General features: G+C 37.0%; 1 protein-coding gene across 1 annotated transcript in view; it reads left to right on the forward strand.

The window, feature by feature from the left end:
• The window catches only part of SHISA8 (shisa family member 8), a 55,300-nt gene that overhangs the window by 22,434 nt on the left and 18,229 nt on the right, over positions 1 to 14,637 (forward strand). Inside the window, exon 3 of the mRNA XM_087969067.1 lies at positions 7,594 to 8,177. Within this exon, the coding sequence (XP_087825193.1) occupies positions 7,594 to 8,177 (584 nt within the window). The remainder of the gene's footprint in view (positions 1 to 7,593; positions 8,178 to 14,637) is intronic.

Raw genomic sequence — 14,637 nt, forward strand, 5'->3', positions numbered from 1 at the left:
AATTCTGCCAGAAATAAGTCTTTGGGACCCTGCAAGGCATCCTGCTCCAAGAGGCTGCATCATTCTGGTGGAGTTTGGGGGAGAGAAAGAAAGACTTCTGCTGCTTCTGCTGCTTTCCTTACATGAAGCGAAATATCTATCTATCATCTATCTATCTATCTATCTATCTATCTATCTATCTATCTATCTATCTATCATCTATCTATCTATCTCCCCCTGAGAACAGAGCTAGAGACGGTATCCTGTGATCTCAAATAAAGAATGATCAATTGGTAGAAAAATGGGGTGGGGAATTTTCCTGCAGACTTTTTGGGGGATTTTCCCAGGTCTATGGGATTTAAAATTATGAGTTTGGTGGTCCCTGAGGTCCAAAAGGTTGGCAACCCCTGCTATAATGTGCTTAGCTTCTAAATCAGGGGTAGGCAAACTTACAGACCAACGGACTGGATGTGGCCCGCGGGCCATAGTTTGCCCACCCCTGTTCTAAATCTTTGATCAACCCAGGAAGTTTGTTGGAATCCTCAGTCTTTACAGGGCCTGTTATTCTTTCATCATTGTCATAGCTGTGTTTCTCATACTTGGCAAATTTAAGATGCGTGGACTTCAACTACCAGAATTCCTCAGCCAGCATGGCTAGTGGGGAATTCAGGGAATTGAAGCCCACACACCTTAAATTTGCTGAGTTTGAAAAACACTGCTCTGTAGTACCCAAAGCCTAGAAAGATATGGGGAAACTTGGATTAAGCTTCTCCATTGCTGCCAACTAAGGAAATTCCAAGGTCCCCAACTTTTTGTATATCATACATTTAGAATTCTGAAAACAGATAATAGGTATTCTCACTAAATAAGTTCCATGAAGGAAGCTAGAAGTGGTTAGTTACTAAACATATTTTTGCTTTCATTGTTAACTCCCCAAGATGCTCCATACTATTGCCATTTATTTTTGTCTTTTCTCCTGATAAAATGGCACACTTCCAGACAAAGCACTAAGCAGTCCAAGTTGCCATATGTTTATTCTAAGAATACTTCTGAAATAAAAAATCAGGATATCTAGACTGACAACACCTACCTGAAGAAAAGTCATGGCTAGAAGGGCCTTTCCACAGTTCAAGCTGAGACAGGCTTGAATCTTCCTTAGATGCACTTACTTAGTGAAGAAATTAAGATGCCTCATTTAACAACCATACCACTTAACGATGAATTTTCCAGGGTCTTTTGTGGTCGTGATAAGTCAAAGACTACATTTCATAATAGGTTACTTTAAGCTGAATATTTCAATACATTTATTTCCATTCATCAGTATGGCATTAAGTCATTGTTACAATTAAGAAGATGTGGTGTCCTGAAGGATCATGTTATTAAGGCTAATCAATAAGCTTATCAACAGCTGATAAAAATTTAGCCCCTTCTCTCCACTCATTGAGAACCAGGCTTTTTTTGCCATTATGGTCCCCATGGGAGAAAAAAGGAGGAAATATGTATAGTTGCTCATTATAATACTAGCTAAGGGACCTCTTGGAATGACAAGGCCATGATTGGAACTACAATTCATATCTGATGAATTTGTACTTCAATCCTAAATCATAACAATATCTTGTGATAATTAATTCTCTAAGTTTATATATGGGAAATGTGAAAAACATAAAGGGTCATTTTATAATGCATCATACACTTGTGAAAAAATCCTGGAGACCAATATGTATGATGATGCACAGAATTTAAATTTTTAATATTCACTTGAAACCAGGACTTGTGAGAATTACCAAGAGATAGTTTCATTTTGTAGGAAAAACGACGAGAGATTGTGTTTTGGACTGCCACTTCAAATCTAAATTAAGCATGGAAAATATAGATATAATTGTTTTGAAGGAAATCCCTGTCAGAATCTTGAGAAAAAGGAAAGTTTAGTCTTTCCTCACAGATATCCTGGAGAAAAATTGCCTTTTGCTGGGATAAACCTGAAGGAATGATATACCTACCTAGAGCAAAGATTCAGATTGAATTCTAAAGAAAAAGCCAAGTATTTCATGATTAAACATAAACTAATTTTGGACCCAGTTGAAGAAATGGATCCAAACAAGCAATTAGAGATAGATCGACCTAAAAACCTGATATCAAAGAAGAAGAGGCAGTTGAGATGGCTGCACATGGACTTGCCACATTATCTAAAAATGGAAAATAATATTATAATATTGAATATTAATGGGGCAGAATAATGATGCCCCATTTAAATGTAAAAAATACTTCATAATCTATCTTCAAAAAACACACATGTAGATACAAGATAAGAAATGTTTAATAATTAAAAGATTAGGGAAGGAATTTATGTCAGCTGGTTAAAAAAGATTAATGGAGCCATTTTATGTATAAAATCCAAGTTAATTCTATCAGATGAGTATGGTAAATTTGTAGCTGTGGAAACGGAGCTTAATGGAATAAAATCAATACTAATTGGACTTTATGTGCCAAATGATGATAAAGCAAACTTTTTGAATATCTTATGGATCGACTATTACCTTTTTCTTAGGAAAATTGGTTTATTTTTTGGGACAGAAAGGGAGTGATTTCTTCAGTTTTGGATAGAATATCTACTAAAGGGATTAAACTTCCTCAGGGTAAATTACCAAAGACTTTTTTTCGAGATGATGGACAATTTAGCATTGATAGATTTGTGGAGGCAAAGAAATGACTCTGCTAGAGATTTTTTTTTCTCGGAACAACATAAATCCTTGTTGAGAATCGTTACGATATGGATCTCTAAAAGTGTTGCAAATAACATTTTACAAGTTGATACTTTATCTAACTCTTTCTCTGATCATAGCCCAGTTCTTTTGATGCTTAGAAAAAAGAGCTTAAATATAGATGGATATTAAATGAATCTATTTTTTCAAAAGGAGATGATTGTAAAGGACTGTAAAAAGAAATGAATATTTTTATAATCACCTGGGTGAAGGGGCAAATTTGATGACTGTTTGGGATGCTACTGGTAGTAAAGTAATTATGAGGGGCTATTTTACACAACATAGTCATCTAGAGAAGAAAAATATCCCAGGAAAAGATGCAAAAGATATTGGATAAAATTAAACAGAAAAAAATTGAATTAAAAAAGACACACCTATGAACTCAAAAATTTTACATCAAATTAAATTATTAAATCAACAATTGTCTATGTTAACAGTTAAAAGAAATAGCAACTAAACTGAATTATGTGAAACAAAGACATTTTGATTTTGCAAATAAACCAGGAAGATGGTTGGCATATAAACTAAGAAAGGAAAGGGAATGAGTGAGAAAATTTATGAAGGTGACATTGTAATAACAGATAATGATCTTATTAAAAAGTCCTTTCATAATTTCTATTCCAATCTCCACAAGAAGTAGAAACTTAACATGCATAAAACAGACGATAATCTGCTAAGACAATGCTTACCTAAACTTTCACAAACTCAGAAAAAACTTATAAGTGATCCCATAACTACCTTTAAAATATCAGAAGCTATTAAAAAAATGAAACCAGGTCCAGATGGTCTTACAAAACATTAGCTTTGAGGATCAATTCCTTCAGCCACTAAAGGATATAATGAACGGAGTATTATAGAGAGCAAAGATGCCTCAAACCTGAAAAGAAGCTAATATTACGTTATTACCAAAGAAGAGTCAAGATGTCCTGAGGATATAAAAACTACAGACCAATTTCATTATTAAATAATGATTATAAACTTTTTGCTGCAATTTTAGCAGAAAGATTGAAGATTTTTACAGGCATATACTCATGAAGCTCAATCTGGCTTTTTGCAAAAAAAGACAGTTAAGAGACAATGTAAAGACTATTTTGAATATTATTGAATATTTCAATATCATGAGAAACAAGCAGCTTTAATATGTTTGGATGAAGAGGCCTTTGACAACTTAGATTGGGTTTTTTTGTTGAAGTATTGAAAGATACGGACTTCAGAGAGCATTTTATTCAAGGAGTTAAAACATTTATATGTCATAGCAAGCAAATATTATTATTAATGGAGATTTTATTAAATCCTGTGAAATTCAAAGGGTACAAGACAAGGATGCCCCTTATTTCCCTCGCTCTTTATATTGGCATTGGAAGTTTTGATTAGGGATATTAGGCAACATTAGAAAAGAACAGGTATAAATATAAAAAAGGAAGTTTACAAATTGAGAACATTTGCTGATGACATATATTTTTGCAAGATCCAAAAACTAATATAAAATATTTGATGAAAAAATTAAATGTGTTTGGAGCTTTAGCGGGCTGCAAAATAAACAAACAGAAAACAACAATGCTTATTAACAATATGACCTGATTCTGAAATATTGACTAAAATGTCATGTTTTTAAGGTGGAGAAAAGGGTAAAATATCTGGGGTCATATTGACAAATAAAAATGCTAGATGGTTTCAAAATAATTTCACATCTCTATATATAAAAGCGAAATGCCACTCACACATCATCACAAAATCTCCAGAATTGTAAAGCCTACAAACTTGAAATTTGGCACATATATTCCTCTTGGCTTGTAAGTACTCACTAAGAAAGGATTTTTCAAAATGACCATCAGAGCATTGCTATTTCATATATTATTATTAACACGTTCTGATGCTGAGGAATGCTACTCCCCTTCCCCACACCTGAAAAGACATCTGTTCCAAATGCAAAACACAAGCAGAGGAGAGGAGTTTCAATTTTAGTTTCACAGCACCAAGCAGCTTTAGTACAGAACAGTTGAGCTAGGCCACGCTCAGGCTCCTTGCTGTCTCCTCCTTGCTCACATAGCAAATACTGTTTCAGTTTCCAAACAGCCCTCAACTCTCCCACACACTGACAGGACACTAGCCAGATGAATGCCGATGGATGCTGGTAGGCACAGGCAGAATTTTTTCCCCCTTATTTTCCTCCCAAAAAACTACGCCCGACCACATAGTTTCATAGCGAAGCATGGGTATCGAGCTAATTATTATATAAAAGTAAAAAGTTGAGGTTTCATATTATTACCTTATTCCAACTGCATCAAAAAGAAGCCAATGCCTTTTTTTCTTTTTCCCGTTTACACTTTTCTCTTTTCTCCTTTTCCTCCCTTATTTTCCCAGAATTTTCACTTTTCTTCGTATTTCTGTATTTTATGTTTTGATAAACTAATAAAAATTTTGAAATTTAAAGAATCCAAGACTTATGGACAGCCAATTAGAAAAGACACATGAACAATTAGTTTTACATATGGTAATTGCATGAAGCTACTATATACGCAAAAATGGAAAAATACAGAAATATCCACAATGGAGGAATAGGCTGTTAGGATAGTAGAACTGCCTGAAATAGCTAAATTGGCCTTTTGATTAGAGAGGAAAAATATTTTGCAAAACACCAGAAATCCTTCATAGGCTTGTTGAAAATGGACAAAAATGAATTGATGATTTGGGGATTTACTAATTAAAAGGTATTGTTTATGGGAAGAAGGGAACTATATTTTGTAATTTCGGAGGGAGGAAACCTGCTGCAAAGAAGATTGGAAGCTGCTTCTTTCAATATTTTTCTTTTTTAATCTTTTTTTTCTTTTTCTTTTCTCTTTTTCTTTGACTTTTACTGATTTTTAGTTTTTCTTTTATATTTGCATATCTTTCTATTTATTCTAATTTTCTTTTTATGTTTTTGTAGTTTTAAACCTATACAAAATTCTTTTTCAATAAAAATGTATGTAAATTAGTAAGTGGATAAATGTTTAATATGTGCATTTTCCCTGGACTGAAATTATCCTTCAATCAATTATGACTATTCTGACCATTATTCTGACCAAGCTTCCATTCTAAAATTCTGTTTGAGATAAAGATCAAAATAGAAAATTTTACTCATTTTTTAAAACTTATATTTGACTTGGGATTTCCCCTCTCCTCTCATATCCTGAAAACAATATTCTGCAGAGAGAAAACAAGAATAAACAACAGGTTCTCCTTTTTTCATTGCAACTGGTATCCAGTAATAGACTGGGAAGTGTTCTCAAAATACATTACAGGATTATTACCTGGCAAACTATGTGATTCTCCTGTGGCTTCAATGCCCGCTTTTATATTGCTCCAAGTGCTAGGATAGTGGCCAATATATAAAGTCGTATATTAATGTCAAGGAAGAAATCAGGAGAAAATATTTCCTTGATTGTGGTGATATTGTACAGCACCCAGTTCTGTTATTACCTTTTTAGTTGGCTCGAAAGTTATACCATAGTCTAGATCAGTAATTCTCAACTTTGACAACTTCAGGATGGATGTACCTCAACTCCCATGCTGGCTCAGGAATTCTGTGAATTGAAGCCAACCCATCTTAAAGTTGCCAAGGTTGAGAAACATTGCTGTAGATATGTAGATATGTATATACACAGACACAGACACAGACACACACACACTCTCTCTCACACACACATACACATACATGCACATATATACATAGATACATACATACGCATTCTTCTCACATTCTATACATGGAATACTCTTTAGTCCTAAAAAGTATCAAAAACTGGTTTTTATTTTCACAACAGTCAATCTATAAATGGGAAACAAAATGTTTTTAAAAATGTACTTTTACAATTCTGTTCTCAAACATGAAAGAGCAACAGCAATGCTGCCAGACAGATACTATAATGTCAGAGAGTTTTTTCATAAGCATAGCTATTCCTGTTCTGCCCCTATAAAGGATTATTCTGGTGACATGCTGGACAGTTTCTCCCCTACTAGTACACTGCCTGGAAGAGGCAGGCAGAGGAGAAAGTGGCCAGCTGTTCACTTGCTCTTCACACTTGAGCACTAGCATCATTGGGCACTGTCATTGTTGCCGTCCCCTTGAATCCAACCTGGCCTGATGGCAACAATCTCTGGGTCTTACCCAAATTCTACATGGAGGATGAAAACCCGAAGATTCTGCTCTGATCTCCTTTGGAAATGATCAGGCACTTGTGGATCTGACTTCAAAGCGAAGTAAGAACAGCTTTTATTCCTCCTATACTCTCTCTCCTTCTCTCCCCCTCCACCCCTCCCGTTTTCTTTCTTTTGTTCCCCTTTGATAATCCCTCCCTTCTCAGTAGTGCAAAGAATTTCTTCCCCTCCAGAAAGCAGAGTGTCTCTGAGAAAGGGGACAGAAGGAAGAAGAAAGGGAAGGGCTGCTTTCAGGATTTCAAGATCCATGAAGGTTTTTAGTAAAGCCTTTCAAATGACATTAGAAGCCAAATATTTGACATTAAAAGAAGAGGAGGACTGCACATCTACCTCTTGGAATTGCACAGGAAATTGTGAGATTGCCTTCTGACGATGCTATACATTATATTGATTTCTTCTACTCTCCTTCCTTTTTTCAACTTCCAACCATACTCCTATCCATCCCACTCTTTTTTTCTTTTTGTAGAGGATTTATTTTAATTGTGCCATTTGCTTTGGAGAAAAAAACCAAGAGGTTGACTTATCTTTTCTCTACTAAAAGTGGCTTAACAAAGAAATGTATTATCTTTCCATTTTTGACTGGAATTATTTTTCAAAATCCTCCTTCTTGCATTGCTAAACAAAACAAGGTCTTCTCTATTGTGGAAGTTAGTCTTGGAAAGAGAAAGCCGTTTTGGTAGTGAGCTGGAGTGGCATACAGATGGAACGGTGTATTTTTGGATTCTGTTGCTTAGTTCTTATGGACCCAGGACAAGTTTGGACTGGAACACTTAATCCTCAGAAACGTGAGTCAGAACTGCAGATGGAGGTCAAAGACAATATCACTTTGGGTCCCATCTTAGAGGACACAATTGTAGCCCCCACAGAGTCCATCTCGGGGGGAGATCGGTGCCTTGGTTATTATGATGTGATGGGCCAGTGGGATCCTCCATTTAACTGCAATTCAGGGATCTACAATTTTTGCTGTGGGACTTGTGGTTACCGCTTCTGCTGCCAATTCACAACTGGAAAACTTGATCAAAGTGGTTGTTCAAATTATGAGACACCAGAATGGGTCAACACAGGCCAACCACCACCTCGAGTGGATGAGACTCCTCAAAATCCTACCAAGGACAAGACCAACATGATTGTATACATTATTTGTGGTGTGGTGGCCATCATGGTGCTGGTGGGTATCTTCACCAAACTGGGACTGGAGAAATCCCAGAGCCCTCAAGCTGAGATTACCATGTCCAGGTAAATGTATGATAATACATTTTCACCCGTTGGTTCCCTATGTTTATCTTATTTGGATTCCCCCCCCCACCAGCATTGGATATTCAAATATGCTCCTCATGTACTTTATTTTCACTTTCTGAGTGTTAAACTTTACAAAGTGAATTAAACTCTATTCTTTTTCTCCACTTTCACCCTGTCCCCAATTACTTTTGTGTTTATGTCCAAATACTCAGAATATAGACTCATAGAAGGACTTTGTAAAGAACAAAATCATGCAAATAGATGGAATGAATCAAAAATGATGCTTAGCAAAACACATTTTTTAAAGGGAGGGTGTATAGATAGAAAAAGTCCATTATTTCTATAAAATGTACATATTGTGAAAAGTTTCACAATAAAAGACAGGCATACTCCTTAATTGATGAGATTGGAATTAAAGCTAATGCTCTCATTAAGTAAATGAAAAAAGAATGTGCTTTACCATGCACTGTATTTCCCCACATCGTTTTAAAGCAAACAAATGTAGAAAACTGAATATGGAATGAATGGTCCGACGCCTGTGTTTAAAAGGACGCGGTTATTCTAAGGAAATATGCTTGCGGATTGTTGGCAGATTGCAGAACAATTTCAAAACATGGTACAAGCAACGCGTTCAAAACGGAATTTGAAGGAGAGGGTGAGAAAGTTTGAAAGGCAGTTTCCCAACTTCGCGGCCACAATGCCTTCTGGAGACTTAAGTGGATGCAATGAATGGAATTTATAATAACGGAAGCAAGAAGGGCAGGAGGGTTAAGAGTTTGTACCTCTACCATTTAAGAAATCAAGCAACGTTACGGTCTTAAGACGCCAGGTATTTGGAGGTTGGTGGGCGATTCTCGCTCTACTCTACTCTGTTATATTCTCTTACATTCCGGCTACTGCAAATTCTCTTTCTGCATCATACAAAACGGGTGTGTGCATGTGGCCCTCTTCCCACTCCCTCGCCTTTAATCCTTGTTTGTTGTTGTTGTTGTTGTTGATGATGATGATGAAGATGATGTCAACCTCCGCCGGAGTTCCTCCAAAAGGTTCCCCCCCTCCTTTTAAGGGAAAGTTGCATCTTCCAACGCCGCGCGGGCTGAAGAGTCACGAGTGCGGCCTGCCTAGCAACCGGATCTGGAGTTTTTTTCCTCCGTGGTTGCGGGGGTCGAGTCGGTGGAATCGGGCGCGATGAACTAGAGAGCGGAAGAGAAGCTGGAGACAAGCCCACCCATCCAATCCCCTCAGCGCATCGCAACCTTTTTCAATGCCTGCGCCTGGCGGTTCTGCGTCGGGATGGAATAAGCGGCTTTTTCCTCTTCCTTTCCCGGCCCCCAATCAGAAAAGCTCCGCCGGGGATCCCGTAACCCGGGCGCCACGCGCTGTGTCGCCCCTCGAACGGCTGACCCCGCGGCCACCCACGGAGGGGCTGGCAAGCAAAGGGTGGGCAGCCGCAAGTGGGCGGGAGCTCGGCAATCTTAGTTAGCACCGGGCCGCAACATGCCGCGAAGGGCGACCCTTCCCCCCATAGCAATGGCTCTTTTCTGTGGGGCTCGTCCGAAGGGAGCACTTACCCAGCCTTCTGGCTCTTTTGGCGGGAGCCCTCTTCTCTAGGTGTAACTTCTGCTCTGCTGCGGGAATTCAAGTTGGTGGGTTAATGGCTCTGTAGCTGTTTCCGGAGAGATGACTTATGTATTGCCAATCAAAAGGCAATAAGGTTTCAACCCACCTTTTCTTTCTTTCTGAATGGATTTCGGTAACAACACAGGCGGAAACTTTGGGACTATTTCACAACTGAGTCTTTCTTATAATTTTGCAGTTCTCTCCATAAAGTATCCACCTTTTGCTTAGAGAGGAAACACCCTCCAAAAAACCTATTTAAATATAATACATTCCCAAACTCAAAACAACTCCCTAAAAAAGCCTTCTCTGATATCATGATCCTGGTCTCTGGTCTATAGCCACTGAGAAAATACAGGTAGTTCTCGACTTACAACAGTATATTTAGTGACAGTTCAAAGTTACAATGGCACTGAAATAAGCTGTTTACACTTACGGTCTTTGCAGCATCCCCATGTTTACCTGATCAAAATTTAGATTCTTGGCAACTGATTCATATTTATGACAGTTGCTGTGTCCCCGTATCATGTGATCACCTTTTGCAACTTTCTGACAAGTAAAATCAATGGGGAAGCCACTATACAATTGGGTTACTAATTTAATCCCTGCAGTGATTCACTTAACAGCTGTAGCAAGAAAGGTCGTAAAATGGGGCAAAACTCACTTAACAAATCTCTCACTTAACAACAGAAATTTTGGGTTCAATTGTGGTCGTAAATCAAGGACTACCTGTAACTTTTTTAGCTGACACCAAATGACAGCCTCTCCTAATCCAGGAGAAGTTCCAATTCTGAAAGCAGAGTCTCTGTTATAGGGTGAGCAGCATTAGTGGTGTGAAACCTAAGAGCTATCAATTGTATTATTAGATACACAAAATATAGCTTGAGCTGGCAAGTGGATTTGGAATTAAAGCCAGGGTGATTTTGAGCACAGGGCCAGCCCAGGAATTTCTGATCAACATAAAGAAAACACAAAACCAATTCCAAATTCCTTTCTATTCAAAGTCTCCAACATCTGGAATTCTTTTTTTCAGCAATCTAAAGGGAGATTTTTCATTTGTACCTATCAGACATTTGGGAATTAAATCAGGCCAGAATCTATCAGCACACAGTATATTATTATTATTATTCTGCTATCCCTGGCTTTTAATACATATAAAGTTTAAGACCTGTCCTGTTATTGAAATGTTGGAAACTGTACAGAGTAGATCATAATTTTTAAAAGAAGAAATAGAATCTTCTTGTAATTAGATTCTGTGAATAATTGAAGGAGCCCAAGAAGAAGAACAAGTCACGGCAGTGATAGAAGAGATAGCAATGTAAGGGTAATCTAGGGATTCCCAGAAAGAGAAATAACAGCTGCTTTCCTGGTGGTGGGGAGTGATCTTGAGAAAATGAAAAGGCTGTGTTTTGCCAGGTAAATTGTAGCTGTTTGGGGAAAAATACAATTGGCACAATGAACATTTATTTATTTGATTTGTCAATCACTTACAAGATAATAGGTATAACTGTATAGTTTAGTTATAGTTTCTCTAATATAATTGGGATATGTGCTGAGCAATTGTTACCTTACTATTTTTCCATATCTGACTGGAAAGTAGAAATTTAAAAGAAAGTGATTTGTCAACCTTGATACAAAGAGAAATTGCTGAACTTTCTTGGAGCTTTGTATGGTTGGGAAAGTAGATAATGCAGATGAAGAGAAATATTCTGCTCAACAAATAAAACTAGTATTTTATTACCTGCATTTTGCTAGTCAAGAATGAGGAAGAACCAAATCTTTTAATTTATTCACACTTTGTATCTAATCTTTTGCTAACTTGGTAGCTTCCAAGTAAATTGGATTACACTTCCCATCATTTTCACCCAACATGGACTCTAAACATCCATCCAGGGATAATGAAGCGAAAGACCATCATTCTGATGGGTGCCAACAATGGGGATTCTAATTCTACATAGTTTATGTTTCTTACCTTATGCTAAGAATCATTCATATTAAATGAAGTCAGAAACTGTTTACATTTAATTTCATGCACAAAAATATTTAGACCCAGTCTATAAAGGCTTAAAAACTGCACTTCTAAAACCATTTATTCTGGAATAATGAATAATTTCATTTATCTGGAGTTGTTTACAAAAGACCTAGTGTAGGATAACTCTTTTTTTTACTTTTTGCAAGGCAAAGGAAGACTATTAAAGTACAGTTCCATATTGATTATTCACACATTTCTGTACAGTAGTAACATACCTATTAGCTAGTAGCTAATTTGTAATTATTTAAAAATATAATAACCAATAAACCTCTAAAATCTATAGAATATTGGGGAGATCAGTTTATGAAGTTGGAAAGGGAGGAAATATACTTAACATTTGATACTGCTAAGGAATTTGTCTCTGGTGATATTTTGACCTATTCCAAATCAAGAAGGTACTAGAATGAGGAATGCTGAAAGTAGTGATCCACAGCTATCAGGTCCACATGGGAAACAAACAGAGATCTGTGGAATCAGTCCATGGTATTGTTGAATGGTTTGGATTATGTCAAGCCCTGGTGTCCTCCATTTTGGGCCAGTGATTTCAACCAATCAGCAGGAGGTTCAAGGCACTTGCTGAATGACTTTGAAAACATGTTAGGAAATCTGAAGTACATTGTTCTTGAAAAAATTCTTTCTCCAGTTGGTCACAGATAAGCTCTTAAAAGGAAGCAGCTCTTTTTTGTCTTTGTCCTTCATCACAAGAGAAGATATTTCTTCCCATAATCTTTGATCAGATAAGAAAACTGTTCCAACCCAAAGAAGGGTCAGAGAATCAGAAGAATCATCATTAGGATCAGTACCACTAAATGAAGATTGGAATCATTTTGCTGTGTTATTTTATTAATTGAACTGTGCTATGCCTTTATGCCCCAATCCCTGATTAGTTCTGCATGGGTGTATGGATGTGTATTCCTACCAGAGTCATCATGGTATTTTCTTTTTCTCCCATTGTCTTCAAGTCTCATTGGTTACTCTGCCTTAATCTGCATAATATCAGCCTTGATGTATGTTCTTCTATGGGTGTCAAACTCATGTCATCACAGTGGCGTCACGTGATGTATCGGGACTTTTTTCCCCCTTCGCTAAACTGGGGGTGGACTTGGCCAGCGCATGACACATCCAGCCCATGGGCCAGGAGTTTGACAGCCCCATTCTGGAATCAGTACTCTCATTCTGATGGGGAATTTAGCCTATAACATTCCCCGGCCACTCTGCTAAACTACAACAAATGGAGGACAGGAGTTCCATTTCTTTCTTTGGAGAAATGGTACAGGAGCTGATCTGGTAAATGATAGCAGCACATCTAACAGGATTTCCCTACAATTAGATGAAGATACAAGAATGAAGGCATATATTGTAGGAGAAGATTCAGGAGTTTATCTGAAGAGTATCTAGTCTGCTATAATTGCAGGCAGGCATGTATGTTCAAGCAGCATAAAGTTTACACATGCCATAAGTCAGTCACATAAATCACATAGACCCTGCGATAACTGGGTTTGTGCATTAACATAAGCTAAAACCAAATATATCACATTCTACCTTCTTATGATATTTGAATCAGAAACAAGGCTGCTGCAGACATAAATATGAAGGGGTGGGAAGTGGTCCTGCATCATAAAAAAGCAAAATAGCATATATAATGCCTTGGGCCTAAATAATGCTGTCAAAACTGCCAATAGTGGTGTGAGAATTATGGCAACAAGCTCTGTTGCCTAAACAAGGGAAGCTTTGATTAGTAAAGGTGCACCACTGCTTTATTTGTATGGTGACATATGTGCAATGAAATCTATTTAAAGGATAGGTGACAAGTTGGTCTAGATGCAAGAAGAGGGAAAGGAAGTATCAAAATAGCATCATTATGATTTATGCACGTTTTACAAGTTACTTTATTTCAGGTACTTTTTTATTAAATGAATTAAGGGTAACATTTCCCAGAATTAGCCAAGTGCTAAGAATGATATCAGAGTGAGAGAGTGTAGAACTGAGTGTTAAACAAGCTTCCTAAACACAGTACTGTATTTTTTTTTATCCAGTGGTGCAGATAATATTCTTATTAACCCTGGTGTTTGTCCGGATTCACAATATTCTTAATGCTCCAGCAAACTTTCTTAATGAAGGTTAATATAATGAGAAAATGACTTGCTATCCCAAACCAGGAAAGTCAGGGAGCATTTCCACATGCAACAAAATATATGTTTACTATATGCCTGCCTTGAAAATGGTGCTATCATAATGAATGTTTATATATTAGAACAGATATACTTCTGAGTTACAGATTGGAATAGAATTCCAGGGTGACAGGTAGTCATTTTCAATAGATCCAGAAACAATAATACTGTACTATCCTATTTTGCACTGAGAGATAATGATTGTCAGCTAATAGTGGGCTTAATTCTCACGAATTCCTTGTTATTCATGCAAAATTCAACTCAGCAGAAAGCAATATAACAAACACATGTTGTTTTCTAAGCCCATTTAAGCATCTAATTATCATTGTCCAGTTTTGGTACAGCTTTCAGCTAATCTTAGAACAACCAAAACATCCAAAAAACCCAAGCCTATTTCTTCTGCTTCTCCTGCTTTTGAACTACATAACCTGATAAAGAAGAATTCTGGGGAATTCAAAAAGATTGCCTACCCTCTTCCATCATAGAGTAGCCCCACGGTGAGTTAGGCATAAAATAAATTTACCAAATAAATAAAAATACATAAAAATATCACTTGTTCCTAATAAAAGGAATCAGCTAACTCTGAATTTTAGAATCTCTTGTTTCTCAGAAAAAGTTGATATACAGAATACAGGCA

The sequence above is a fragment of the Notechis scutatus genome, chromosome 6 (assembly GCF_049901735.1).
Source record: "Notechis scutatus isolate UNSWTSFEM ecotype Mainland chromosome 6, rNotScu1.2, whole genome shotgun sequence".
Taxonomy (NCBI): Eukaryota; Metazoa; Chordata; class Lepidosauria; order Squamata; family Elapidae; genus Notechis; species Notechis scutatus.